The 27695-nt window shown below is 42.7% G+C and overlaps 1 protein-coding gene across 13 annotated transcripts in view; it reads right to left on the bottom strand.

Annotated features, from left to right (window-relative positions):
- The window catches only part of LOC110505144 (prominin-1-A), a 123049-nt gene that overhangs the window by 76428 nt on the left and 18926 nt on the right, over positions 1-27695 (bottom strand). For 8 of the 13 annotated variants that reach the window (XM_021584148.2, XM_021584150.2, XM_021584155.2 and 5 more), the window contains exons 2-4: positions 10908-10966; positions 10233-10259; positions 1258-1463 (exon numbers count right to left, since the gene is read on the bottom strand). In XM_021584148.2, coding sequence (XP_021439823.1) covers positions 1258-1463; positions 10233-10259; positions 10908-10966 — 292 coding nt within the window. The remainder of the gene's footprint in view (positions 1-1257; positions 1464-10232; positions 10260-10907; positions 10967-27695) is intronic. The other 5 variants (XM_021584152.2, XM_036969592.1, XM_036969594.1 and 2 more) reach the window with 1 other exon arrangement.

Here is a 27695-nt window from a genome sequence, read left to right as displayed (position 1 = left end):
GTAAAATACACCACCCCTGTCCTTTTTATGCCTCATCCTCTCTCTCCCTTTCTAGTAATATTCCTGCAAGCCTTACTTACACAAATCAAAACTCTTATTGGAAATACCAACCCCTGTCCTCACTGTAAAACATCCCTCAGCTCGAGAGGCAGTCTCCTCCTTCCTGTGCCCAGTGTAATTGCTTCATTAGAATCGGTGAGGAGTCTTTGTCTGGAGGCCGGGGAGATTAAATAAGGGCTCTAGGTGGTTTTTCTCTCTCAGACACTTGTCTCTGGGCAGCTAGGATTCCACTCTGGAATTTCTAATAATGCCGCACTCTCTCTCCAATAAAGCCGTAAAGTCAAGAACATCAAACAGAGAAATGAAGCCTGGTGAATCCTCTCTCCTCCACCGTAGAGCCAGAGGCAAGCCACAGATACTGTCTGTATTGTTTCCATATTTGGCTATTTCTACTGCCTAGGCAATAATGTGCTGTAAGTACATTTGGCCATTTGTTTCTCACAATCACCACTGGATATCTAATGTTCTGAGGTTTTTAAGGTGATGTGCGATGTTCGTAAAAGCTTGTGAGGGAGAACACTGAAGCAAGAACAGCAAAAATGAAGTCAAAAGACTGTTGAGAATGAGTAAAAATGTATAATATATATCTCCATGTAAAATGTCTAAATCTACCGTGCCTAAAAATGTAACAGTGGGCCTTTTGAGGAAGATTTCCAGGGGGCCTCTTGATGTAAACTGAGAATATAAGCCATGATTAATATAAGCCATGATTCATGTATGGCATGTACGGTAGATTTATAGTGTTACATTTACAGGTGAGCTCAAACCTTCTAGAGCAGCCTTCAAGTGTTTTCCCTAGATTATAATCCAGACGAGGCACAAAAGACCCCCTAAAACAACTGTTGAAATAAAATTTTCAAGTTAAACCCATTGAAGTCAAATACTTTTAAAGCAGAATTTTTATTTTATTACCTTTATTTAACTAGGCAAGTCAGTTAAGAACAAATTCTTATTTTCAATGACGGCCTAGGAACAGTGGGTTAACTGCCTGTTCAGGGGCAGAACGACAGATTTGTACCTTGTCAGCTCGCGGGTTTGAACTTGCAACCTTCCGGTTACTAGTCCATCGCTCTAACCACTAGGCTACCCTGCCGCCCCAGACGGGGAATTGAGCTAAGTGAACCCTCCTCGACCTATAAAAAGGTTGACTGCCACCAGTGTCGCATGGAATGAAGATATCAACGCATATGGACTCACGTGATGACGAGCGAGGTGGCGAAGAGCAGTGTGGTGAGCAGGCCCCGTTGGCAGTCTGCGTTCTTCCGCTGGCGCTGGTGCATCTCGCCACCACAGTTGTCGCAGCAGCGGCACAGGCAGAAGAAGAGGCCGACCAGGGGCAACAGGACCATGAAGAGCAGGCCGAGCACAGCACACACCACGAAACCTGTCTCATAGTAGATGGCCTGGAGAGAAAAGGAGGAGTGGAGGGGGAGAGAGGGGGATGAGGGGAGAGGGGGAAGGAGAGAGAGGGAGTGAGGAGAGGGGTAGAAGTAGAGAGGGAGGAGTAGATGAGTCTAGAATGATGATGAGAGGCCACAGTTGGCATTGACAACACTTTACATGAATGCTAAGAGGAACGTTTAAAAAAAAATCTATGTTATTAAACACAGTACATAGTACTCTATAGCCATGTTTGACAGTTTTTGGCAATTTGGACACAAAGCTGGACAACAGCGACGGCTGTGGAGATGTTATCCTCAAAATCAATGCCAAATGTGTGACGTGTCAAGCCAGTGGACACAGCACAGTGATGCCATTTGACATCATTTCTGCGTCAGTGTGATTTTTATTCTATTACATTCTATGCAGCAAACATGCAAATGATAGCAGGAATAATGCCATACACGATGTCAAATCAATAGAAACATAAATTGAATTACATTTAGCATCAAAACAGCTTTAAATAAGGGCAGTTCAACACAAAGGACACATCAAAAATAAAAAGGAGACAGAAATCTTTAGTTCAATAGGTACAATTTGTCTAAGGAATTTGGGACAAATTCTAGTGAAGGGGGAAGTAAGAATTAGTGCTACTAATGATACTTCAGAAGTAGAAATGCTTCTTCAGTTAGCTAGGGGTGGGGTAGCTAGGTGAGATGGGGTAGGGGTAAGGACCATATGTGACCTGATTCATGGAACTAGGCGTATGTCGCAAGTCACGATTTCACAGGAGAGCCGTTTGAACATAAAACATATTTATTTTATCAAAATGCGTTTTTTGGGGGCAGAAATGCCTTCTAGAACATGTGAACTTTCATGTGCCTTAATAACAAACTGTAAATCTGTAAATACAAATAAAATGGTTAAATTACGAGCCTTGTTGGTTAAGTCAGAGAAAAAGGGTGGGTCTTCCTACTAGCCATGATTGGCTGAGATAATGAGTGGGCTGGAGTTCGGATTGATCTGCCATATTGAAGGCTTCTGTATATTTGTGCTCGTCAGTCTGTGTTGGTAATCCTGTCGAACGCGGCTTCTTTAAAATTGTATTGTGTAGTGGAGCTGATTAAGTGTTGCTCTCCACTTTCTGAAGGATCAAGTTTTGAAATCAGTGGAATTGGAGTATGATAGCTAAAGAGACGGAGAAAACACCTGTCTCCGGATTACATCTTCAAACTAAGGGCAACTGTGGTATGGCATTCCTGACATGGAGTTGCGTCCATCATGCATGATGACATATAAAGTTAAGATAGTCTAGCGTTAGCTAGCTACATTTTCAGATATTTCACGTGTCTAATTTTGACAGAAAGTGGTTTCATTTCAAGCTAAAGTGTATTGTTAGCTAGCTAGCTAACACTAGCTGGCTGGCTCCCTAGCTGACGTTACTATTTGTTTCCCAAGGTCGTTTGCTTTTCTAGTTAGAGCCTAATGTTAGCTAGCTAACATTGGACCTGGTTGGTTAGCTCCCAGCACTGTGGTATTGTTGGCACTTTGTTCATTGTTGTTTAACTAGCTAACGTTAGTTGGCTGGCTCATTAGCTAACGTTACGTGATGTGTGGGATCTTAAACGTTGTTTACCTAGCTAGGTTCATTGTTTACCTAGCCAACTAACTATATGTCTTAAGCTAAAGTGTACTGTTAGCTGACTGGCTACCTAGCGGACATTATTATTCCTTTCCCAGAGCTGTTTGCTTTTCTAGTTAGAGCCTAATGTTAGGAATTGTTGACACTTTGTTCATTGTTGTTTAACTAGCTAACGTTAGCGTGTGTACAACATGGCCGGTGTCAGTAAACGTCTGCAAAAAAGCGTAATGAAATTGTTGCCAGTGTTGGGGAATAATCAGAATTAGCTGGTAACATAGGTAAGATGTTTTATATTCATCATATGTTTGTAAGTTACTTCTCTTCAGAATGTTATTTTTGTATAATACTGTGGCGGGGTTGCAGTATCTGTTCTATGTCAAGACTAAGTTGCTTGGGCCGGAGAGAGGGGAGAGGTCAAGCGTGTATCTCTTGGCTCCACAATGTCTGTGTGCCAGTCAGTGTGTCTCTGTGATCTTGTCAAGATAGGATGGATTTGATATATGGCTGTTGATATGGAGGATTTGTTTATGGTTCTGAGTTTGAGAAAATAACATAGTTTAGGAGACAAAGCTGAACGATAAATTATGCCTATGCTGTCTCACTATGTGTGTCTTTGCTATAAAGGATCTCAGTTGAAATGTGTAAGGGACTCTCAGAGAATTCATTGATAGACACTGAATTGATCTGAGAGTCACAGGGTTGTGATAGAGCTCATATAATTAAAGATGGACTTTGTGATAACTAACTCTGACTTGTGTGTGGTTTGCTCTCATGATTTGGTAAATAGAGGACATTTCCACGACACCAGCAGAGCTGGTTATGCTGTTTTCATGTTATCCATAGGTAAACAAATCATTGGCCAGAGCATCAAGTGTGCACTCCGAGAGCGAAACAAGATGGGTGGGGCTAAAGCTTAAGAGGCTGTGAACGATGCTGAATGGGTGTAGACAAAGAAGAGTTCTTCACTAGATACCAAAACAAAGGCGATTTTCTCAAAAGTGAGTTTACAATTTAATCAACTGTCATAGCAGAATTATTTTCCCATTGTTCCTCAAATGCAGTGTATGATATACAATTTTGTAGCTCTGAGTCTCTACTTTTATCCAACGTAAAAAACACAATTTCACGTTTTGCTACATGAGACCGAATCCAGGTGGTGAGTCACACATAGGCTTGAGCACATGGGGCCGAACTTGAGAGCACTCAAATGATTCTGTTGGTTATCGTGAACACTGTCTCCCATCTCCCCTTGTTATGTAAGGCTGCCGTCCCACTGATCTCCTCCTATGTCAACTGAAGTAAGTGAGGGCTTTGAAAATTGGAAAAATCAATAGGGATCTGTAATTCCTGCACCGTATGTAACTTGTCACAATGATGTTCAATGGGCTGCTTCATTATGAAAGGATCAAAGGGGTCGCTATCAAAACGTCTGAATGACTTGGGCTCTTCTCGTGGCTTTCCCTACTGATTCTCTCTAATCTTCATATTTTTAAAGGGCAACTGCACTTCCTGATTTGGCCTCGTTTTAGATTTGGTTTATTACGAAATGCTAGCGGCCAACACTGAAATCAAACGCGAGTTGGTCTTGGGGTGTGGTTTGATGTGGGTGTCTCTTGTGTGAGTTCGCGGGTGGGAAGTGTTAGCCAGATTATTCTGCCAATTAGCTTCCACTAGGCGACTGTGGCAAAGTTGGTTTGACTTTGGATAGCCTATCTCCGGGGCTTGTTAGGGACGATCAATAAATGACACAATGTAAATTAGACAATATTTTCATGTAGCACAACTTTTAGTTTTCTCATTAAACGCTTTCAATATTTGTTCCCGTATGCGGGTTGAAAATGGCAAATTTGGACACCAATAAGCATCTAAATTGGAACATAGTGGCTGTACAGTAACATGCTAAACATGACATTAGAGCTCTGGCTATGCGCTACTCAGTGCTGTATGGGTTTTGACTGACAGACGTTCAGAACCTGAGCACTGCGCGCGACAAGAAGTCCCCCCCCCCATCCCTCCCGATAATTTGTGCAATTTAAGCAAATGTTTTGTTGTCTGAGTGAGGGAAATGCTGTAAATGAAGATGACTCAATGTTCTTTGAAAGATGAGAAGCTGAGGATTATAATAAATACTGCTTTGATGTCATACAAGTATGCCAAACACTTCATATTACCAAATCATAAAACTCATGTCATATACAGTGTCAACGTTTATAATCATTATGTTGAATGCACAGTTACAAGATGACATGGTGTCATACCCTGGGTTGTTCTGAACAGAATGAGCCTGTTTGTTTATTGTGAAGAAAGTTTGCCGTGGCACACACACCTGAATGCACTCATGACTCCATTCTATGCCCACCAAAATTACCATCTGCTTCTCTGAATTGCCTTGTGAAAGCCTAACACTGTAAGATCATGTTTTATAACTTAGCTAGTCATGTTGGCAATAGAACAAGCTTTCAAATCATGCCCACCTCAACCAGATTTGGATTTATAAATTTATAAATGGATTTATAAAAAGTAAACAACGATAGGTGTGTCTGCTCTAGTTCTTCAACGGCACAGCTAGGAGAGCTCAAAAAAAGTACCTTATAGTTGGAGACACTTCTTTTGAGTCATAAAAGTGCATTGAAATTGCTTACGAACTGTGCAAGCTTTGGAGAGGTCTGGCCACTTGGAGACACCAGTTAGTCCTCTCACTCAAACCCTTGTAATTGTTTTGTCTTATCTTGCATCTTCCCCACATTTTACATGAATAATCTTATGTTACAGAATGTAAAATATATTTTTAAATGTTGTTGTCAACAAATGCGGTGAAAAGTACAGTAAATGTCAAATGCACGTAAAATAAACAGTGTAATGTTTGAATTCAGTCTTGTGTCAGGTGAACTGTTGTGTACAGTCGTGGCCAAAGGTTTTGAGAATGACACAAATATTAATTTCCACAAAGTTTGCTGCTTCAGTGTCTTTAGATATGTTTGTCAGATGTTACTATGGAATACTGAAGTATAATTATGAGCATTTCATAAGTGTCAAAGGGTTTTATTGACAATTACATGAAGTTGATGCAAAGAGTCAATATCTGCAGTGTTGACCCTTCTTTTTCAAGACCTCTGCAAATCCTCCCTGGCATGCTGTCAATTAACTTCTGGGCCAAATCCTGACTGATGGCAGCCCATTCTTGCATAATCAATGCTTGGGAGTTTGTGGGGTTTTGTTTGTCCACCTGCCTCTTGATGTTTGACCACAAGTTCTCAATGGGATTAAGTTCTGGGGAGTTTCCTGGACATGGACCCAAAATATCGATGTTTTGTTACCCGAGCCACTTAGTTACCACTTTTGCCTTATGGCAAGGTGCTCCATCATGCTGGAAAAGGCATTGTTCGTCACCAAACTGTTCCTGGATGGTTGGGAGAAGTTGCTCTCTGAGGATGTGTTGGTACCAATCTTTATTCATGGCTGTGTTCTTAGGCAAAATTGTGAGTGAGCCCACTCCCTTGGCTGAGAAGCAACCCCACACATGAATGGTCTCAGGATGCTTTACTGTTGGCATGCCACAGGACTGATGGTAGCGCTCACCTTGTCTTCTCCGGACAAGCTTTTTTCCGGATGCCCCAAACAATCGGAAAGACTTTACCCCAGCCCTCAGCAGTCCAATCCCTGTACCTTTTGCAGAATATCAGTCTGTCCCTGATGTTTTTCCTAGAGAGAAGTGGCTTCTTTGCTGCCCTTCTTGACACCAGGCCATCCTCCAAAAGTATTTGCCTCACTGTGCGTGCAGATGCACTCACACCTGCCTGCTGCCATTCCTGAGCAAGCTCTGTACTGGTGGTGCCCCGATCCCGCAGCTGAATCAAGTTTAGGAGATGGTCCTGGCGCTTGCTGGACTTTCTTGGGCACCCTGAAGCCTTCTTCACAACAATTGAACTGCTCTCCTTGACGTTCTTGATGATCCGATAAATGGTTGATTTAGGTGCAATCTTATCCTTGCCTGTGAAGCCCTTTTTGTGCAAAGCAATGATGACGGCACGTGTTTCCTTGCAGATAACCCTATGGATGGCAGAGGAAGAACAATGATTCCAAGCACCACCCTCCTTTTGAAGCATCCAGTCTGTTATTCGAACTCAATCAGCATGACAGAGTGATCTCCAGCCTTGTCCTCGTCAACACTCGAGAGAATCACTGACATGATGTCAGCTGGTCCTTTTGTGACAGAGCTGAAATGCAGTGGAAATGTTTTTTGGGGGGATTCAGTTCATTTGCATGGCAAAGAGGGACTTTGCAATTAATTGCAATTCATCTGATCACTCTTCATAACATTCTAGAGTATATGCAAATTGCCATCATACAAACTGAGGCAGCAGACTTTGTGAAAATTAATGTTTGTGTCATTCTCAAATCTTTTGGCCACGACTGTACTCACCTTCGGTCTAATCATTTTCCCATTATCTCCAAACTGTTCCATTTCAACTGCTACCATGTTTATGCATATTTTTTGGATATTTCTTCTGCAAATTCGCCACATTTGAAAATGGAGTTACGAGAAAAAAAATAAGCAATTGCACTTGTTTCATAGAACCGGTGTTGCGTCAATAACCTCCATTAGCCACTAGATGCGGTTATAATGAACAGATTGGTTTCTGTTTTCTTCCTACAAATGTGTGTCTATTCTTTGAACGGTTTAAGCAACAAAAAAATATTACGACCCCGTCACTGAAAGATAATCTCAGCAACATGCGTGTGTCTTCTGTTCTCATTAGAACAGAGTGGACAAGACCAGGCACGAAATCAGACTGGTGGGAAAAGAACACCGTCAATTATGATGTTTTTTTTTATCTACACAGAATATAATAACAAATTATTGCCTGATGATCTTTTGAAATTCCCAATACCTTTCTGATGCATTTCAGTCACTTCAAACCAGACTTCCTTCAGATTGAAATTCTGTCAAAAGTACTGTCAGACTGATTTGTAATAGACTGTCATAGCCCCAATTTTAAAAATTACATCCTTCTTTTTTTTTACATGGTGGATCGCAAGTTTGAAAAAAAAATCTAAATGGGTCGCTGATCCGAAACAGTTGGGGTGCCCCTGGGTGAACATATTGTCCCATGTACATTGTGTAATTTACCGATGGACTCTAACTAGCCCCATAGGGATATCCAAAGTCAACCCAAATTGACCACGAGCATTACGATTAGGTCGCGTGGAGCTGCACCCTGAATTCATAATGACTTGTGTGCTGCCAGATGTGGGCACGTGGTCAGGGTTAAAACAAACCCAACCTTCATTTACACTGTTATACAGTAACAGCCACAAGTTTCACAAAAAAAATGATCCTAATTGCACTTTGTCGTCAATTTTGACAGTAGAATAAATGTTTTTCTGACTCATATCGAATGCCACATGGGCTCAAATCTAGTTGGAACTTTTTCCACCTCTTCTCCTTTCCTCTCCTGCTAATTTCGACATCTTTGGGGACAGTTTCTAAATCTCCAGCTGCTCAGTTAATCCAACTTTCAAAGCCACTATTTGGCTGAGTAAGGCTCATTGGGTGTCAGTCAGGTAGTTCCTGGAGGCTATGGATAAAGAAAAATCCTGTCTTACCTAAAGCCCCCTTCGCCCCGGCTTCTTTTTCTCCACATTATCAGACGTGGTAAATCTCAGAGCTGGAGGGAATGTGTGACTTTCACTATAATGAACGAAGCAGCCATGTCTGACCAGCCCTGACGGTTTGGCCTCATTATTTGCCCATGGACGGTTTCGTTTGTCTTTGTTGAGGGTTCTGCACATCCACTACAGTCGCGTTTAGATGGATCTTTCTGTCAAATGCTTCCCACAGCTGTTTGAACTGGGTGGCAAATGGCAAGGGCACTTTGTGTAACTCAACGCTATGTGATCTGATTCATTCTCAAGGTTAAGATCCCAGGTGGGCCGTCCGCTACTCGCTTGCTACTGGCATTTGTCCAATTAGGGATGAAAACACACACACACACACAGCCATTCTCTCAGTGCATATAACGAGGAGAGAAAAAGGGACTTTGACAAATGTTCTCACCAGAATAACTGTCCGATTGCGAGAGAGTGTATCACAGGATGGTAATGGTAGCAGTAAACTGTCATCTCTGTCCAATCCTCACCAACAACCCTACATGCAACCCTACATGGTTAAAACGGCGCTCTAAAGACTGCCCTTGACATAATGGTAAGAGATATGATGATAAGCATCACCTAACCTCTCCAGTCTCCAGCAGGTTCGCCTACCGCATGGGAATGTGATATATGAGGGTCTTTATGGACTAGTACTGTACGGAATATGGGGTGGGGGGGGGGTCCAGTGTCTTAGGAATTAACTGGAGTTCTGGCCACATCAGCACATGCAGGGCTCAAGTGAGGCTCGGCATGGCAATGGTTTGACTGGCTGTCTGGGAGAGAAGAGGGGAAAACACACTGCAGAGGATTCAGGAAACTACTGAATGGTTGCCATCGAAATCCCTGGTCCGAAACAAATCTGACCCTTTAGGAAATTGCTCATACACAGATATGAATTATGCCTGTTATTGTACGACTGGCATGATCATATTAATGAAGGCACTTAATATGGTATAGTACAAACCCATATGAACCCATTAGGTATACAGTGACTGTCATATAACTTTGAATGGATTTCCAATGATGACCATAACCACAAGTAGTTTCCAAGACCCCCAGCCCAGCTGGCAAAATGTGTCATGGGAAGTGCCAAGTAATGACATAATTTTCTAATTGAAATCGTTTTTTTTCTCATTTTTGGGGGGGTTGAAGAGATGCCAGATAACCACAGCACAATCAGTGAAAGAGGTATTTTTCCCAGTATGCTAAAAAGATGTAAACAAAATGTCATTTTGCCATGAGTGTACAACCTGATGTTATCATTGCGAAGTCTGACATCATTGCAAGCAGTTTTGCCCGCTGGGTCAGTTCAACAGATGTGATGGCAGGGAGCGCTAAAGGGATGCTAGATGGGTGAGGGGTAGGGTGGCAAAGGACATGGACCAGACAGGTGAATGAAGGTAAAGGGATGCTAGATGGGTGAGGGGTAGGGTGGCGAAGGACATGGACCAGACAGGTGAATGAAGGTAAAGGAAGCTAGGTAGTGTGCAGACTTTACCTGGAGCGTCAGAACAATGTTCTCTGGCTGAGGGTTGCCAAGTCAGATGAAGAAGGCATGCAGAAGACAAAGCCAACGCAGAGTCAAAGAAAGGGCAAAGCCATACAAACCAAATAATGAAGCAGAAAATCAAACTTAAAATTGACATGCATATCCAGACATTTGCACACAGACAGAGAGCATCTATAGGCTCTAATACATTGTACACTCCATCTTTGAAGTCGTTTCAACGTTTTGGCATGCCATTGACTGGGGGGGGGGGGGTAAATAAATAAATAAATCATTGAAGTTCTGTCTGGAAACTTTCTAACACTTTTCTTCTGAAGATTCGGGAGAAACCTAGATCTTCAAAGAAAACGAGTTCTTAATTAAAGCTATTTATTAGACAAAAACACAACTAATTTCTCCCTCTGTTTGTTTTCATACACAGTGCCAGAGGCAATTACTGTTTTTCCAGTGTACTGACACAAAGGACGGCCATACCTTGGCTTCCACAAGCAATTAACACATTGCTTTAGAACAGAAAGGGCGGTGTCAATTTCGCAACATCTGAAATATGCGTTGTTTCCTTATCATAAGAAAAACTGTGACACTAATAAGAATGTGAAATCATAAAAACGTGTGAACAACCACAGGCAACCATCAAACAAAGTGTGTGCACAAACACACACTTACCTTCTGATACTCCGACTGAATGGCTCCAAATTTATCCTTGGCGACTTTGATGACGAGATCTGAAACAACATGGAGGAAACAGACACAGTGTGAAGCCCCCTTGTCACAGCTCAGCAAAGTCATAGTTGGTTACGCAACATCATGTCCCCCCCCATAAGTACAGTACAGAAACATTTACAACACAACCCCTCGAGGACCACCTTTACCCTCTAAATTGTACAGTAGTAAATCATATACCATATCCATAGGGGTTCAGTCAAAGAGATACAAAATAATAGTGTTCTATTTAATTATGTGTGTTCAGCAAAGCTATCCACTGATCTAGAAAACAAAAGGCTATTGCATCTCCACTAGCGGTGGATGAAACCTTATAGTAACTGCAGAACTGTAGACATCCACTTTTACTATGGACATGTTGAAGTAAAAATGTATTGTGCAGGTCAAATCTAAACACATAACCAAGCTATAAAGAAACATTTTTAAAACATACGAAAGCTGTTCAGATTTCGAAGCAAAAAATTAAAAAGAACCCTTCAGTTCAATGTGAGGACAACATAGCCACTGATGTTATTTTGTTAGGAGTCAAACTGACATGAGGCCGAAAGCAAAGTCATGAAGTGAAAGGGTCAAGCACCACGCTTTCATGAAGTGAAAGGGTCAAGCACCACGCTTTCATGAAGTGAAAGGGTCAAGCACCACGCTTTCATGAAGTGAAAGTGTCAAGCACCACGCTTTCGTGAAGTGAAAGGGTCAAGCACCACGCTTTCGTGAAGTGAAAGGGTCAAGCACCACGCTTTCGTGAAGTGAAAGGGTCAAGCACCACGCTTTCATGAAGTGAAAGGGTCAAGCACCACGCTTTCATGAAGTGAAAGGGTCAAGCACCACGCTTTCCGCGGACGTCAAATTACTGAGACACACTACTGAGGACAAAAATACTGCGACAACATTCTCCAAGATTGCCTCTCCTCCAACCCACTCGATGCCCTCTCTATGTGGCATATTGGGGGCATGAGCTTGATAGAGCATGGAGTGGGGTACTCTTCCCACAGCTATTTGACCTGCAGCGGGGTTGTTCATTTCTCACAAATGATGACAGCGTAGAGCAATGCTTCTCAGAGGCTTAAAGAGCCCTGGAATGAGATGGGAAAAGAAAGACAAGGGGCTTTCCTTTGCTGCAATGCAGTTTTTTTTTTTTTTTATCACAGGCAGAAATAGACAAAAAATGCTAATAAAGACAAGCTAAGGAGGGTGGGAATCGTTGACAGGCACTTTTTTTTTTTTTTAGCAAAGATGGGCTATCTATTATTCAAAGGATGGGCTGTGTTTTAAGAGGAGGAGGTCGCTTCGGGCTTCTCCTTCACCCAATTATTCTTGCTTTTATGAAGATCTGAGTGGCAAACTAACACGGGTTCCATGGAAAACCTACTTCATTGTCTTTGTCTTGACATTAAATTGTGTTGAAATTAGGACGATGTTCGCATCTGATTGGCGCGTACATCCCTGTCCTTACCAGAAAATAGTCATTAGTAAAAATTATTTTGACACATTGCTCACCTTTCCCCCATTGGTTTCCCCCCCAGAGTTGAAAAGTGAATCTAAGACCTCTGGTTTCACTTTTCTGACGGTTCAATTTGACATTGAATCGACCACTGTCAATATCCCCTCACATTCTGATAAAGGGGGAAATCCATTAACCAGGTAAGTGGGTTTGCTCATCAGAAGATGACTTACATGCTGACCAAACCGGCCGCGTAGTGTGCGAGTGTTGCAAAATACATTTACAGATGTTTTTCCATTTTAGAGCTTGACGCAATGCAAGTCTCGCCTCTCCCATCTACTGATTGTTTTTTTACGAACATATACCCTTGTGGGTGACTGAAAGATGAACGAGGTTCACACTTCACTCCAGTTCAGTCCACTCCGGTTCACTCCACTCCAGTTGCATCTTAAAGTTGGTTGCCAACCGCCATATCAAATCCACAGAAGAAGAAAGATGAACGAGGAGAGATTAAGAAAACTAACAGAAAACTAACTAGGTTTCCCCTTTGTATCTGTAGAATAATTGTCAGAGTGGGGAACACACCATTTTGTATGACTCTAAAATTCTAAAAAGATGCAGCTAAAAAAAAATACCATATGCATTTCAGGTAAAATAACAACCCAATGTTTACCTCCTTGGACAAATTAGCTAGGAACAGTAAGGTAGCTAAATGCCCATGAATGTTATTACTATGGTTGGTTCACAGTTGACTTTGGTATTTTAACCTGCGTGTCATGAATGTGTCTGGTGGGATAGACAGAGCCGGTTTGGTCAGCCTGTTACAGATACCTTCTGTGCAATCACATTAGCTAGCTAGCTACAGTACATATCAGGGTAGAGGGGCTGGCCTGCATACCAAGCAGCAGCAGCTTAACAGTGTGTGTGTGTGTGTGGGGGGGGGGGGGGGGGGGGGGGGAATTGAAAATATATTAGGATACATGTGAAATGTAAAAAGAAATTGGCCATATAAGGTATTTCAAAAACATGTTAAATACATTAACATATTACGGAATGTACAGTGGGGCGAAAAAGTATTTAGTCAGCCACCAATTGTGCAAGTTCTCCCACTTAAAAAGATGAGGCCTGTAATTTTCATCATAGGTACACTTCAACTATGACAGACAAAATGAGAAGAAAAAAATCCAGAAAATCACATTGTAGGATTTTTAATGAATTTATTTGCAAATTATGGTGGGTGGCAAAAAGAAAGCTAACCCAAGGCCGAAACTCCAACAAGTCATGCCTCCAGATCCTCTATCCTCTATTATACAGTGCATTAGGTTAGAATTCAGACATGTTGACATTATCCAATTTATTTTACGCTACCGCCTTATTCTAAATAGATTAAATGTTCCCCCCCTCCCATCAAACTACACACAATACACCATAATGACAAAGCAAAAACAGTTTTAGAAATTTGTACAAATTCAGAAAAAAAACAACTGAAATATCACATTTCCATAAGTTTTCAGACCCTTTACTCAGTACTTTGTTGAAGCACCTTTGGCAGCAGTTACAGCCTCGAGTCTTCTTGGGTATGACGCTACAAGCTTGGCACACGTGTATTTGGGGAGTTTCTGCCATTTTTCTCTGCAGATCCTGTCAAGCTCTGTCAAGTTGGATGGGGAGCGAGATGCTGCACAGCTATTTCCAGGGCTCTCCAGAGATGTTTGATCGGGTTCAAGTTCGGGCTCTGGTTGGGCCACTCAAGGACATTCAGAGACTAGTCCCAAAGCCACTCCTGCACGGTCTTGTCTGTGTGCTTAGGGTCGTTGTCCTGTTGGAAGATGAACCTGCGACCCAGTCTGAGGTCCTGAAAGCTCTGTGGCAGGTTTTCATCAAGGATCTCTGTACTTTACTCCGTTCATCTTTCCCTCCATCCTGACTAGACTCCCAGTCCCTGCCGCTGAAAAACATCCCCACAGCATGATGCTGTGACCACCATGCTTCACCATAGGGATGGTGCCAGGTTTCCTCCAGACATGACGGTTGGCATTCAGGCCAAAGAGATCAATCTTGGTTTCATCAGATTACAGAATCTTGTTTCTCATGGTCTGAGTCTTTAGGTGCCTTTTGGCAAACTCCAAGCGGGCTGTCATGTGCCTTTTACTGAGGAGTGGTTTCAGTCTGGCCACTTTACCATAAAGGCCTGATGGGTGGAGTGCTGCAGAGGTGGTTGTCCTTCTGGAAGGTTCACACATCTCCACAGAGGAGCTCTGTCTATGTGACCATCACCTACCTGACCAAGGCCCTTCTCCCCGGATAACTCAGTTTGGCGGGGCGGCCAGCTCTAGGAAGAGTCTTGGTGGTTCCAAACTCTGATGGAGGCCACTGTGTTATTATTTAATTAAACTGAGGAGAGGCACTTATTGTTGTCTATACCATACAAAAAAATGTAACATGAGATTTTTTTTTACATAACTTCAATTATATCACTGGCTTGGTGGACCAATATCTTTTCTCCTGTAGCTAGGTTTTCATTCAATTGCCGACAGATTTTCATGTGAATATTAAAACATCTGCATAAAGCAATATGCACATTTTCCCACCAGAGATGTTTCCATTTAACTGAATTATTGCGAATAAAAGGCTGTGCATGATAATATAGTGCACATAAAAAAAAAAATTGTGGTTAAATTACCATAAAAAAATACTAGTCAAATGGGTTTCCATTGCATTTTCAACTGTAGTGACGGTTTTGTCACAAAAACTGTTGCCTTATATAGCAAATGGGCCAACTTTGGACTTGGCACGTGTGCTCTAGCCAACAGCTCGCAGAGAGAGTGTGGGTATTGGTAGGCTACGTACAGTTGAAGTTGGAAGTTTACATACACTTATGTTGGTGTCATTAAAACTAGTTTTTCAAACACCACAAATTTCTTGTTAACAAACTATAGTTTTTGTCAGGTCGGTTACGGCATCTACTTTGTGCATGACACAAGTCATTTTCCAACAATTGTTTACAGACAGATTTTTTCACTTATCATTCACTGTATCACAATTCCAGTTGGTCAGAAATGTATATACACTAACATGACTGTGCCTTTAAACAGCTTGGAAAATTCCAGAAAAGTATGTAATGTCTTTAGAAGCTTCTGAGAGGCTAATTGACATCATTTGAGTCAATTGGAGGTGTACCTGTGGATGTATTTCAAGGCCTACCATCAAACTCAGTGCCTCTTTGCTTGACATCATAGGAAAATCAAAAGAAATCAGCCAAGGCCTCAGAAAAGAAATTGAAGACCTCCACAAGTCTGGTCCATCCTTGTGAGCAATTTCCAAACACCTGAAGGTAGCACGTTCATCTGAACAAACAATAGTACGCAAGTATAAACACCATGGGACCACGCAGGCGTCATACCGCTCAGGAAGGAGACACGTTCTGTCTCCTAGAGATGAATGTACTTTGGTGCAAATCAATCCCAGAACAACAGACAAGGACCTTGTGAAGATGCTGGAGGAAACAGGGACAAAGGTATCTATATCCACAGTAAAACGAGTCTTATGTCGACATAACCTGAAAGGCCACTCAGCAAGGAAGAAGCCACTGCCCCAAAACCGCCATAAAAAAGCCAGACTACGGTTTGCAACTGCACATGGGGACAAAGATCGTTGTTTTTGGAGAAATGTCATCTGGTCTGATGAAACAAAAATAAAACTGTTTGGCCTTAATGACCATCATTATGTTTGGAGGAAAAAGGGGGAGACTTGCAAGCCGAGGAACACCATCCCAACCGTGAGGCATGGGGGTGTCAGCATCATTTTGTGGGGGTGCTTTGCTGCAGGAGGGACTGGTGCACTTCACAAAATAAATGGCATCATGAGGCAGGACAATTATGTGGATATATTGAAGCAACATCTCAAGACATCAGTCAGGAAGTTCAAGCTTGGTCGCAAATGGGTCTTCCAAATGGACAATGACCCCAAGCATACTTCCAAAGTTGTGGCAAAATGGCTTAAGGACAACAAAGTTAAGGTATTGGATTGGCCATCACAAAGCCCTGACCTCAATTCTATAGAAAATGTGTGGGCAGAACTGAAAAAGCGTGTGCGAGCAAGAAGGCCTACAAACCTCACTCAGTTACACCAGCTCTGTCAGGAGGAATGGGACAAAATTCACCCAACTTATTGTGGGAAGCTTGTGGAAGGTTACCCTAAATGTTTGACCCAAGTTAAACAATTTAAAGGCAATGCTACCAAATACTAATTGTGTGTATGTAAACTTCTGACCCACTGGGAATGTGATGAAAGAAATAAAAGATGAAATAAATCATTCTCTCTACTGTTATTCTGACATTTCACATTCTTAAAATAAAGTGGTGATCCTAACTGACCTAAGACAGGGAATTCTTACTAGGACTAAATGTCAGGAATTGTGAAAAACTGAGTTTAAATGTATTTGGCTAGGTGTATGCAAACTTCAGACTTCAACTGTACATGATGAGATTATTATGGATAAGGGCAAGATTATTTGTATTTTTCAAATGGCAGCCGAATATTGATCATCATGTCACCAGAATAACCCTCAATATTTATTGGAAAGGAACATCAAGCCGATCACAGTGCACTTTCACCACCTTGTGCTTTCCTGAGTCATTGAGTGACTCCAAGTTTACTTCGATAAAACGGTTATTATATAAATATTTGCGCATAAAGGTGTTTCCACTGCCATATCTGGCATAATTAATTTTACAGACAAAAATATCCCACCATGTCGAACGGACAAATTGTCTGTCAGCATTTATTCATTTGTAGCGGCATTTTATGTTTCCATCAGCCCGGTAGTGACTTTTTCCATGCATCAGTTAATTCATCCGCATTAAATGGTTGGATGGTTAACCTGGGTATTGATCAATACGTAAAGGGTAATTTAAGGGCCGCCCGAGTAGCGCAGCGGTCTAAGACACTCGATCCCAAGCTGTGTCGCAGCGACCGGTTGACCCATGAGGCGGCGCACAATTGGCCCAGCGTCGGGATGGATGGTCGGGATGTCCTTGTCACATCATAAGCTAGCGACTCCTTGTGGCGGGCCGGGCGCATGCATGCTGACTTCGGTAGCCAGTTGTACGGTGTTTCCTCCGACACATTGGTGCGGCAGGCGTTAACTGTCATAACAGTTAACGCCTGTCAATCCAAATGAACGCTGCCATTATCTGCCACACGGGTTGCTACTAGCTTACCTACAGTCGACATGATTTGACTGAAAATCTGAGTCAGGTGTTACTATTATCCCTGTGCTTCACTGAACCTCATGCTGTGTGGAGAAGAGGAGGCAAGCAAAGAACAAAGGTGAGATTACTATTATGTTCACCCAATTAATTCCAATTAGCATGTGTACACCCATGTCAGCTGCCGTGCTGCTAGCTGATTTGCTAATGGGATTAGCCCGAGGAGACTCTCTCACGCTAATGGGGAGAAACTGGCCTTCGCCCTTTACCTCACTAACAGTGTTGTTAAGCGAATGAGACACAGGGCCATCTGTCCCAACTATGTGACAGTTCCTAATTTATTTCCTGTTCCACTTTGTGTGATGGACAATAGCCTCTTTTGGCAATCCACACAGAGACAGGCAGGTATTGGAGGGCCTGGTTTGAGATTCTCTTGTCTTCATTTTGAGCTAATAACATTGTACTGGTCTGCTCTGTACTTAATACTGAGTTGGAGTTCAATTTTAGGATGTGAACTCTTGTGTAACAATAGTTGTTTATCTGGTCAGTCAAAGATGGCGGGTGGGTGAGAGAAGAGTGAGAGAGAGACTTCACTTCAAAGCCGGAAAGCCTCACGGCATAGGTAACACAATCTGCAGCTCGTGTTGACATTGGTAGTGACAACCTCAAACTGACCACTCAGAAGTGATACAGTCTGCCCTGACCTCCCACTGAACCCGAAAAGAGTTAGATGTTTTGTAAACACAAAAATGTAAGCTCACAACACATAGTACCACAGCTGTTTGAAAAGCTTACATATACATTGGAATTGTTATGTCTGGTTAAATATCCCAAAGCAACATCGTTTAAAATAAAAAAAATACAATAATTAGGCATAATCAGGTTTTATTTTATTCATGCTTATAATAAACCAAAGCAAAAATTATAGTTGAAATATAGGTCAGCAATATGTTCAGCAAATGTTAGTGTCAGTTTTCCAAAGTTAGAGATCTAGGAGATAACTCACTACCTGAACACTATAATATGTCATCAAGCATTACAATAAACATGCATAGATGCAGTAGCATGTGCAGTAAAAGTATGCTGTTTCAGGCTTGTCGGCAAGCTAGTTTACTGACCTAAAATGCTGCTCATGTGTCAGTACCTGCACTCACCATAATCTGACTCATGACGACATCAAATTGTGCCCGACTTAGTGTGACAACAATTATCAAGACTGAAATGTAGACGCCATGCAGTCGTAACATTCAGGGTAAAGCATAGCCAGGAGGGGAGGAGATCCAATGGGTTTTGGAGTCAGGGGGATATAGTGATATTAGGGCTTTAGAAACAGACACTCAATGGAGGTCAGACGTTTGCTGTGCTATCACCCTCCTATTCTGCCAGCCCTAAACCCAGCTGACATGGTTTGAATATGGTGCATGAATTCCCATTCCTCGGGCGGATGTAAACAGTCCCTTAGGCCCAGTGGTAAACAAAAGAGCCGTGTCTCTTACTGTGTGACTCCAAGAGGTAGTAGAGCAAGGGGAGAGGGGTTCAATTACATAGTTGCATAATAAGACCGGTAGGACTCCATGCCAGTGGGAGACTAGATACTGTAACAGTACGGTAGGGTTCCCCATCCGCTACTTCTGTACTAGCCTGGGCAGCCACTAGTGGGCTTTATGGATGGATCTCCACTATAGTCTGGGCTTGATCCACACAAGTCCCCCGGTGAACGGTTCGTACATAAAACATTCTCCATTCAGGCTGGATTTCATGGCGAGAAGGCAACAACAAAAAAACAAGGAAAATATGGCTACTTTCATTGTGAAACACCATTTTCCAACACCATGCTAGTGTGGCTAATGCCTAGGAATGTTAGCCTTCTTGCCATTAAATCTAGTTAGGGAGAAAATCGAAGCCTTTTCCAGCCTGAGTGGAGAATGTTTTATGTAAGACCCGGGTCACCAGGGGACACGAGTGTATTACCGGCTGTGCACATCAAGCCCAGACGACAGTGGAGATCCATAAAGCGGCTGCCCAGGCTACTTCTCTGCCGGCTAAACTCGGAACTCCATGTGCTTCTGATTCATCTGATGGCTGACACCTACTCTGGGTCTGATATCACCTGACTCGAGACAGGGGTTGCTCCTTTTGATTTCAAAAGATCTGAAGGAATATAATAAATCAGTGATGAGAAAACACAGCAATGCAGGTCTCTTTTGAGAGTGAGATGATACCCGACCCTATGGTATTAACTTAATTGTGTAAGCCCAAGCAATGTTTTTTACACAAACAAATGTTCTGAAATCTCATCCGAACACTCAGGCGTGTTTCACAGTTTGTTCCACGTACTGGAAAACTTCCTTTGCTGTCTCCCAGAGGACTTAAGACTCCTTTGATGTGACAAGGCGGAGGAGGTATTTGGACAACCTGTTGTGTCTTTGAGATGGATGGGATCCCCTGTGGGTATCGACCTCACTATTTTCAGAGGCAAAGGAAAATGTTTTATGGAGGCATAGATTAGAAGCACTTGTACAAAGGAAAACATTCCAGTGAATTACTCGCCTGATGACTAACCTTTCCTTCGAACTGAGGACTAGGCATCTAGGAGAGGTTTATGAACGTGTAGGTCTGATAAGTGAATGAGTGAGTGTATGTGAGTGCGCGTGTGTATCGGGAGGCACTAATGACGAGCAGCTCTGGAAGGAGAGTGAGAGAGAGAGATATGGACGTGGATGGGATCCAAGCTCGGGCTCAGTGAATAGAATCGTCTAATCCTCCTCCATCAATGGCAGCGCAGCTCACATTTGCCTCTGATTAGGTTTCCCACCCACGCCACTTCTCCCCGTCGCCGTAACTCTATCTGTGGTAGCGGTTGGGGGAGCCGGCTAGCATCTCACCACCTCCCAGCCTGAGTGGTGGATTTTACCGCAGCAGCATCTATATTCTCTATATCAGCCTTTGAGTGGAGATAAAGAAGAAAGAAGAAAAACCTTGCTTGATAAATATTTCATTGGAGTTTTCCCAGAGGTAGCCCATTTTGCTTAGGACGGACGGGTGTGCAGCAGCAACTGATTAGATAGATACCCACTGGGCACAGAAGTCAGTTCAAAGTCTAGTTTTGATTTACATTTGGTTGAGTTGTCAACTAACGAGAATTCAACATAAAATAAATAAACAAATTCGCTACGTCGTTGGACTTAGGTTAACAGTAAATGCCTTTACTTTGATGGCTTTTTGCTAATCCAATTAGTTTCCACGTCGATTCAATGTCACTACATAGATTTTGAGGTTTAAATGACATGGAAACAATGTTGATTCAACCAGTTTTGCCCAGTAGGTAGGCTCTAACGAACAAAGAGCTCCTATAGGCTTCTACTGCATCCATATCTTTGCCTGTATTAAACAGGATATCCTGCCTGCAGCACACCCTGCAAGAATGTAGCAAGTGGGCAACTTCAGGGGTTGAGTTAACTGGGCTAATTCAAGTTCAGGTTTATTACTTTTCCTAAGAGGAAAAGAGGAAACAGAACTGATGTATGGGTGAGATTTTCATACACTGCCCATCATTGACAGATTTAAATGGAAGTACTTCCATATATACTTTGATAACAGGCTACCTTCAGACGAGTCTTGTGAGGCATGTGGGCGTAGGCATGTAGGCCTATGTGTCCGTGAGAGTCTCACCTTTCGATGGTGGGTGAAATTAGTGTGTAGCCCAAACTGTTTGGACAGATTGGAGGTTGTCAGATTGGCAGTTCTGACTTCAGACAAGTACCATGACACTTGTGGGGATCGTAGAGCAAAACGGAAAACACAATCTTGTCCGTAACAGTCTCATCTTTCCATAAAGGGGTCATATTAGTTTGTAGTTGGATGCTACAGACATTTTCTTGGAATGTCTCCTTGTCTGACAAACACCGCTGTAGCTCTGCCACCTTCTACCACAGATGAGGAAGGTCAACCTTGGCAGATTTTTTTATTTTAAATATAACCTTCATTGAACAAGACAAGTCAGTTAAGAACAAATTCTTATTTACAATGACGGCCTACCCCTGCCAAACCGGGATGACGCTGGGCCAATTGTGCGCCACCCTATGGGACTCCCAATCACAGCCGGATGTGATGCAGCCTGGACTCGAGCCAGGTACTGCAGTGACGACTCTTGCGCTGAGATGCAGTGCCGTAGACCACTGCGCCACTCGGGAGAGCGATGGATGCAGGGGATTGAGACGCAGCCCATCCCAAAATGATATCTCTTGCTTAAACAGAAATATGTGTATATTATGCTAATTAGATGTCCATGGGGGCATGAACATTAAATCTAGGGATTAACGAGATACTGTCCAATGCAGGGGTGGGTAACTCCATTCCTCCAGAGCCTGATTGGTCTCACACTTTTCTCCATCCCTAGCAAACACAGCTGATTAATCAAATTGCATTCTAAACTGAAGATCATGATTAGGTGATTATTGGAGTCAGGTGTGTTAGCTGGGGTTGGGGCAAAACTGTGACACCAATCAGGCCCTCGAGGATTGGAATAGCCCACCCCTGGTCTAATGGTACCAATAGAGGATGACGACGCCATCTAAACTATAATCATAACTTTTTAAAATATATATACATACCACATAGGTGCAGTGAAATGCGTTGTTTTACAGGGTCAGCTATAGTACTACGGCACCCCTGGAGCAAATTAGGGTTAAGTGCCTTTCTCAAGGACACACCTCCAGATTTTTCAACTTGACGGCTCGGTTAATCAAACCAGCAACCTTTCGATTTCTTGCCCAATGCTCCAACCACTACGCAACCTCCCACCCTACATCTCTCCAAACACCCTCAGTGTGATGCTAATTCTCAGTCTTAGCCCCCTGGGTGTCCATGTAAAACAGTCTTAGCCCCCTGGGTGTCCATGTAAAACAATCTTAGCCCCCTGGGTGTCCATGTAAAACAGTCTTAGCCCCCTGGGTGTCCATGCAAAACAGTCTTAGCCCCCTGGGTGTCCATGTAAAACAATCTTAGCCCCCTGGGTGTCCATGTAAAACAGTCTTAGCCCCCTGGGTGTCCATGTAAAACAGTCTTAGCCCCCTGGGTGTCCATGCAAAACAGTCTTAGCCCCCTGGGTGTCCATGCAAAACAGTCTTAGCCCCCTGGGTGTCCATGCAAAACAGTCTTAGCCCCCTGGGTGTCCATGTAAAACAGTCTTAACCCCCTGGGTGTCCATGTAAAACAGTCTTAGCCCCCTGGGTGTCCATGTAAAACAGTATAAGCCCCCTGGGTGTCCATGTAAAACAGTCTTAGCCCCCTGGGTGTCCATGCAAAACAGTATTAGCCCCCTGGGTGTCCATGCAAAACAGTCTTAGCCCCCTGGGTGTCCATGCACAGCACTTTAACTGATTTGAGTGAACGTTTAAGCCCACGCACTGGGACACACAATACATGTACCCAGTTCAGTGGCGCATCTCTGAAGATGATCTGAATCTGAGCCTGGGTTGGTGATGCACAAAGAATGACCTAAACGCTCATTCATAATCAGTCTTTCTCATTTAAATGAACTGCAATAACCATGGGGAGTGTCCACAAAATGGACTCTGAATATCACCCAACTGTGAACCATATGGTGAGTGAACCTCGTAATTATGCACTTTGGGATGCAAGGCACTGGATCGACACAGTATTATCTTCATCATCATAATGACTGCTGTAAGATATTTTGAGGGATTTACCTATAGCAGTAGTTTTTATACCATTGAAGCGGGCCATTGTATGTTTTGTTTTTTTTTCGGGATGGAAAAGCGGTTTCAATGTACACTTAAACGACTAAAACCAGATATAGAGTATGTACAAAAGATAATGGACCTTTATCTTTTTTAATAATATGATCTTTGAGAACTAACATTCATCGAAATAAAAGCTAGGCAAGGCAGACAGGCAGGGGAGAATTGAAAATTCCAAAAACAATGAATTTAGATTTTGCTATTATGTTTGAGCAAAATAACACAGCATTAGCCATGGCAAAATGCAAAAATTGCAGGAAATTATCCTTAACACTACAACATTTTCTCTCAGCTGCTTGGCAAAATGTGTAGAATTGCAGGAAATGTGCTTTAAAACTGCAACATTTTCTCTCAGCTGCATGGGGAAATGTGTATAATTGCAGGAAATTGGGGGCCAAGATGGGGGCCTCTAAAATATTCTCTTAAATTCAACCAAGCTGACAGGCAGACCGCACCCCCGTCACACCCCTTCCATGCCCCCTGCCACACCTACCACCTAAGCCCCTTTAAGATCCAGAAGAAACCCTGTATAGTCTAAATTATAACGAGGAGTGTAGCAAAAATGAAAGTGAAACACATGGTAGTCTGTGCTAGTTTCTGCAGTCCAGAATGTTATACGATTCCTATTCAACCTAGTATTAGTGCAGCATGCCATATTTCTTTTTTACAACTATGCAACCATTTCGGGTCTTGACCACCGAAATGAGGTGATAATCCAAAATCTGTTATTCTGTAGCCGCTCAACTGAGCAGAGTATAACGGAAGAGGCAGGAGGCAGACACAGATATAAAGAAAATGCATCGCTTCATCAATGTCTCAGAGAAGCATACCCAGGTAAAGTGTGTGAGAGAGAGAGAGAGGGAGAGAAAGAGAGAGGGACATATTGTGTGTCTGTTTGGGAGAGAGGCGGGGAGAGAAAGAGAGCGAGAGGAAGAGCGAGAGAGAAAGAGACAGTCTGTTAAGTCAAGCCCCATGCACTCATTCTTCCATCACTCACATTTACCCATGAAGGCACTGTGACTGATGAGACCTTGGGTTGGAATGAAAAAATACTAATCAATGGGCTAAAAAAAAAGCCAGTCAAAATACGAATATTACCCCAGCTTAAACCTTCTCGCCCGTATAGGGGGACATCCATATAACAGGCTTACTGGTGGAAACGGTATAAAACGGCACATCTTTGAGATACATTTCCAAGGTATTGTTCAACTCACTCGACCCCTCCCTGCTTGTAAGGCAGAGTAGAATGCAATGTGATTTTCTGGGTCAGGGATGGCATTGACAAACTTCTGCGTTTCCCGAACAAAGCTACTGTGTCTGTGGAAAAGCAGAGCCTAGTTCAGGGAAGTAAGCACAACCTGACGAGTGTTGAATGGGGAACATCTTGGCAGGGACTGTCACAAAATGGGATTTTATTTGAAGTCTGGTGTGACGATGTCACTTCATCTTCCTCTGAGGAAATGGAGATATAGCCGGTGAAATTAAGTATTATTGACATAGCGAAATTTGGTAACTAATAGATGGGTTAGCGAACAAGCAACGGTGAACAAGCTTCAAAGGTGCAGAAGGCCATGTGTTGTTGTGATTCTGGAATGCTATATAGCTAGCAACAATGGCAAGAAGCTGCCATGTTGGGAATCATGGGTGGCTTGTTCGAGCTAATTTGATCTTGTTCTTGTTTCCATGCCTTGTTTTGAGTTGTTTTGACTGACTGTCTATGATAATATGACAAAAAATTCACTAGCTTCCTAACCAACAACTGAAACAATGCATTTCAGAGACTGTGCTCATTTTGCAAATGTATTTATGCTTTCAATAAACATTGGAGAAGAATGCTGTCACCAATCTTAGCCAATTGCCCTAAAGTTGAGCACTTTGTTGCTTAACAACAAACCCCATCTATTAGGCATTAATGAAATAATACATAACAAAGGCTATATACAGTATTACATGTTTTTAATTAGCCTACAACATAAACATTTATAAACGCATAGGTTATCCTGCAGTAGTAAATACTGATTGTTTATGCGGTGGTTATGAACTATGAATTCCATTCGTTTTTTACAACAGGACAATGATCCAAAAGACACCTCCAGGATGTAGAAGGGATATTCGACCACGAAGGAGAGTGACGGAGTGCTGCATCAGATGACCTGACTTCCAAATGATAGTCTCACTAAGTGCAAACCAGATGGGATGGCGCATCGCTGCAGAATGCTGTGGTAGCCATGCTGGTTAAGTGTGCCTTGAATTCTAAAGAAACCACTGACAGTGTCACCAGCAATGCACCCCCACACCATCACACCTCCTCCTCCTCAAATTTGGACTAATCAGACCAAAGGACAGATTTCCATTGGTCTAATGTCCATGGCTTGTGTTTCTTGGCCCAAACAAGTCTCTTCTTCTTATTGGTGTCCTTTAGTAGTAGTTTCTATGCAGCAATTCGACCATGATGGCCTGATTCACGCAGTCTCCTCCGAACAGTTGATGTTGAGATGTGTCCGTTACTTGAACTCTGTGAAGCACTTATTTGGGCTGCAATTTCTGAGGCTGGTAACTTTAATGAACTTATCCTCTGCAGCAGAGGTAACTCTGGGTCTTCCTTTCCTGTGGTGGTCCTTATGAGAGCCAGTTTCATCATAGCACCTGAAGAAACTTTCAAAGCTCTTGACATTCTCTGGATTGACTGACATTCATGTCTTTGTATTATTTTAATTTTTTTAGTGGGTAGATCAGCTTTAATATTGCAGATAGATTGTAGCTTCCATCAATGTAATTGTCTGCATCATTTCCAATCCCCCATATATTTTTGGCGTATATATATATATATATATATATATATATATATATATATATATATTATTTTTTTTTTTTTATATATACTGTATATACATACCCTTAATATATATATATATATATATACACACACACACACACACATCTTTAAAATATATTTTCCTTTATCATTCCCCACAAACCCTACCACCCCTCCCCTAATTGGAGTAAACAAATAAACAATAACACTTAGGCTTCTACTTCCAGCTTATCAAACCAAATCAATTGTTATTAGTCACATGCGTCGGATCTTACAGTGAAATGCTTACTTACTTACAAGACCCTAACCAACAATGCAGTTTAAAAAATATGAATAAGAATAAGAAATAAAAGGAACAAGTAGTTAAAGAGCAGCAGTAAAATAACAATAGCGAGGCTACATACAGGGGGCACCGGTTAGTCGAGGTAATGGAGGTAATGTGTACATGTAGGTTTAGTTATTAAAGTGACTATGTATAGATAATAACAAAGAGTAGCAGTGGCGTAAAAGAGGGGTTGGGGGTGTGGGCAATGCAAATAGTCTGGGAAGCCATTTGATTAGATGTTCAGGAGTCTTATGGCTTGGGGGTAGAAGCTGTTTAGAAGCCTCTTGGACCCAGACTTGGCGCTCCGGTACCGCTTGCCAAGTGGTAGCAGAGAGAACAGTCTATGACTAGGGTGGCTGGAGTCCTTGACAATTTTTAGGTCATTCCTCTGACACCGCCTGGTATAGAGATCCTGGATGGCAGGAAGCTTGGCCCCAGTGATGTACTGGGCCGTGCGCACTACCCTCTGTAGTGCCTTGCAGTCAGAGGCCGAGCAGTTGCCATGCCAGGTAGTGCTGCTGTAGAAACTTTTGAGGATCTGAGGACCCATGCTAAATGTTTTCAGTCTCCTGAGGGGGAATAGGTTTTTGTCGTGCCCTCTTCAAGACTGTCTTGGTGTGCTTGGACCATGTTAGTTTGTTGGTGATGTGGACACAAAGGAACTTGAAGCTCTCAACCTGCTTCACTACAGCCCAGTCGATGAGAATGGGGGCGTGCTCAGCCTACTTTTCCTGAAGACCACAATCATCTCCTTTATCATGTTGAGGAAGAGGTTGTTGTCCTGGCACCACACAATTTTTCTAGGCGCACTGGTGCTCCTAAATTTAAATTCCCGGTCGCAGCTAAATATTTAGACGCATATGCGGACAAAATGGTCACACTGTAAAGCCCTCATAGATCCAGTCGCTAGGGAGAACAGAATTCGTCTTGACAAACAGAGCCAACGGGTCTGTCTGAGGAAGAGAGCGAGATGGAGAGAAAGTCTTGTCTTTCAGGACGTGCATCACAGGAGGTTGGCGGCACCTTAATTGGGGAGGACGGACCTGTGGTAACGGCTGGAGTGAAGTAAGTGGAATGGTGGTGGAAAGTGGAATATTTGATGCCATTCTATTTGCTCTGTTCCAGACATTATTGTGAGGCGTCCTTCCCTCAGCAGCCTTCACTGACGTGCATCCATA

Source organism: Oncorhynchus mykiss, chromosome 31 (assembly GCF_013265735.2).
Source record: "Oncorhynchus mykiss isolate Arlee chromosome 31, USDA_OmykA_1.1, whole genome shotgun sequence".
NCBI classification, from domain to species: domain Eukaryota; kingdom Metazoa; phylum Chordata; class Actinopteri; order Salmoniformes; family Salmonidae; genus Oncorhynchus; species Oncorhynchus mykiss.
Note: the sequence above shows the minus strand (reverse complement) of the source record. Positions and strands in the feature narration are given on the sequence as shown.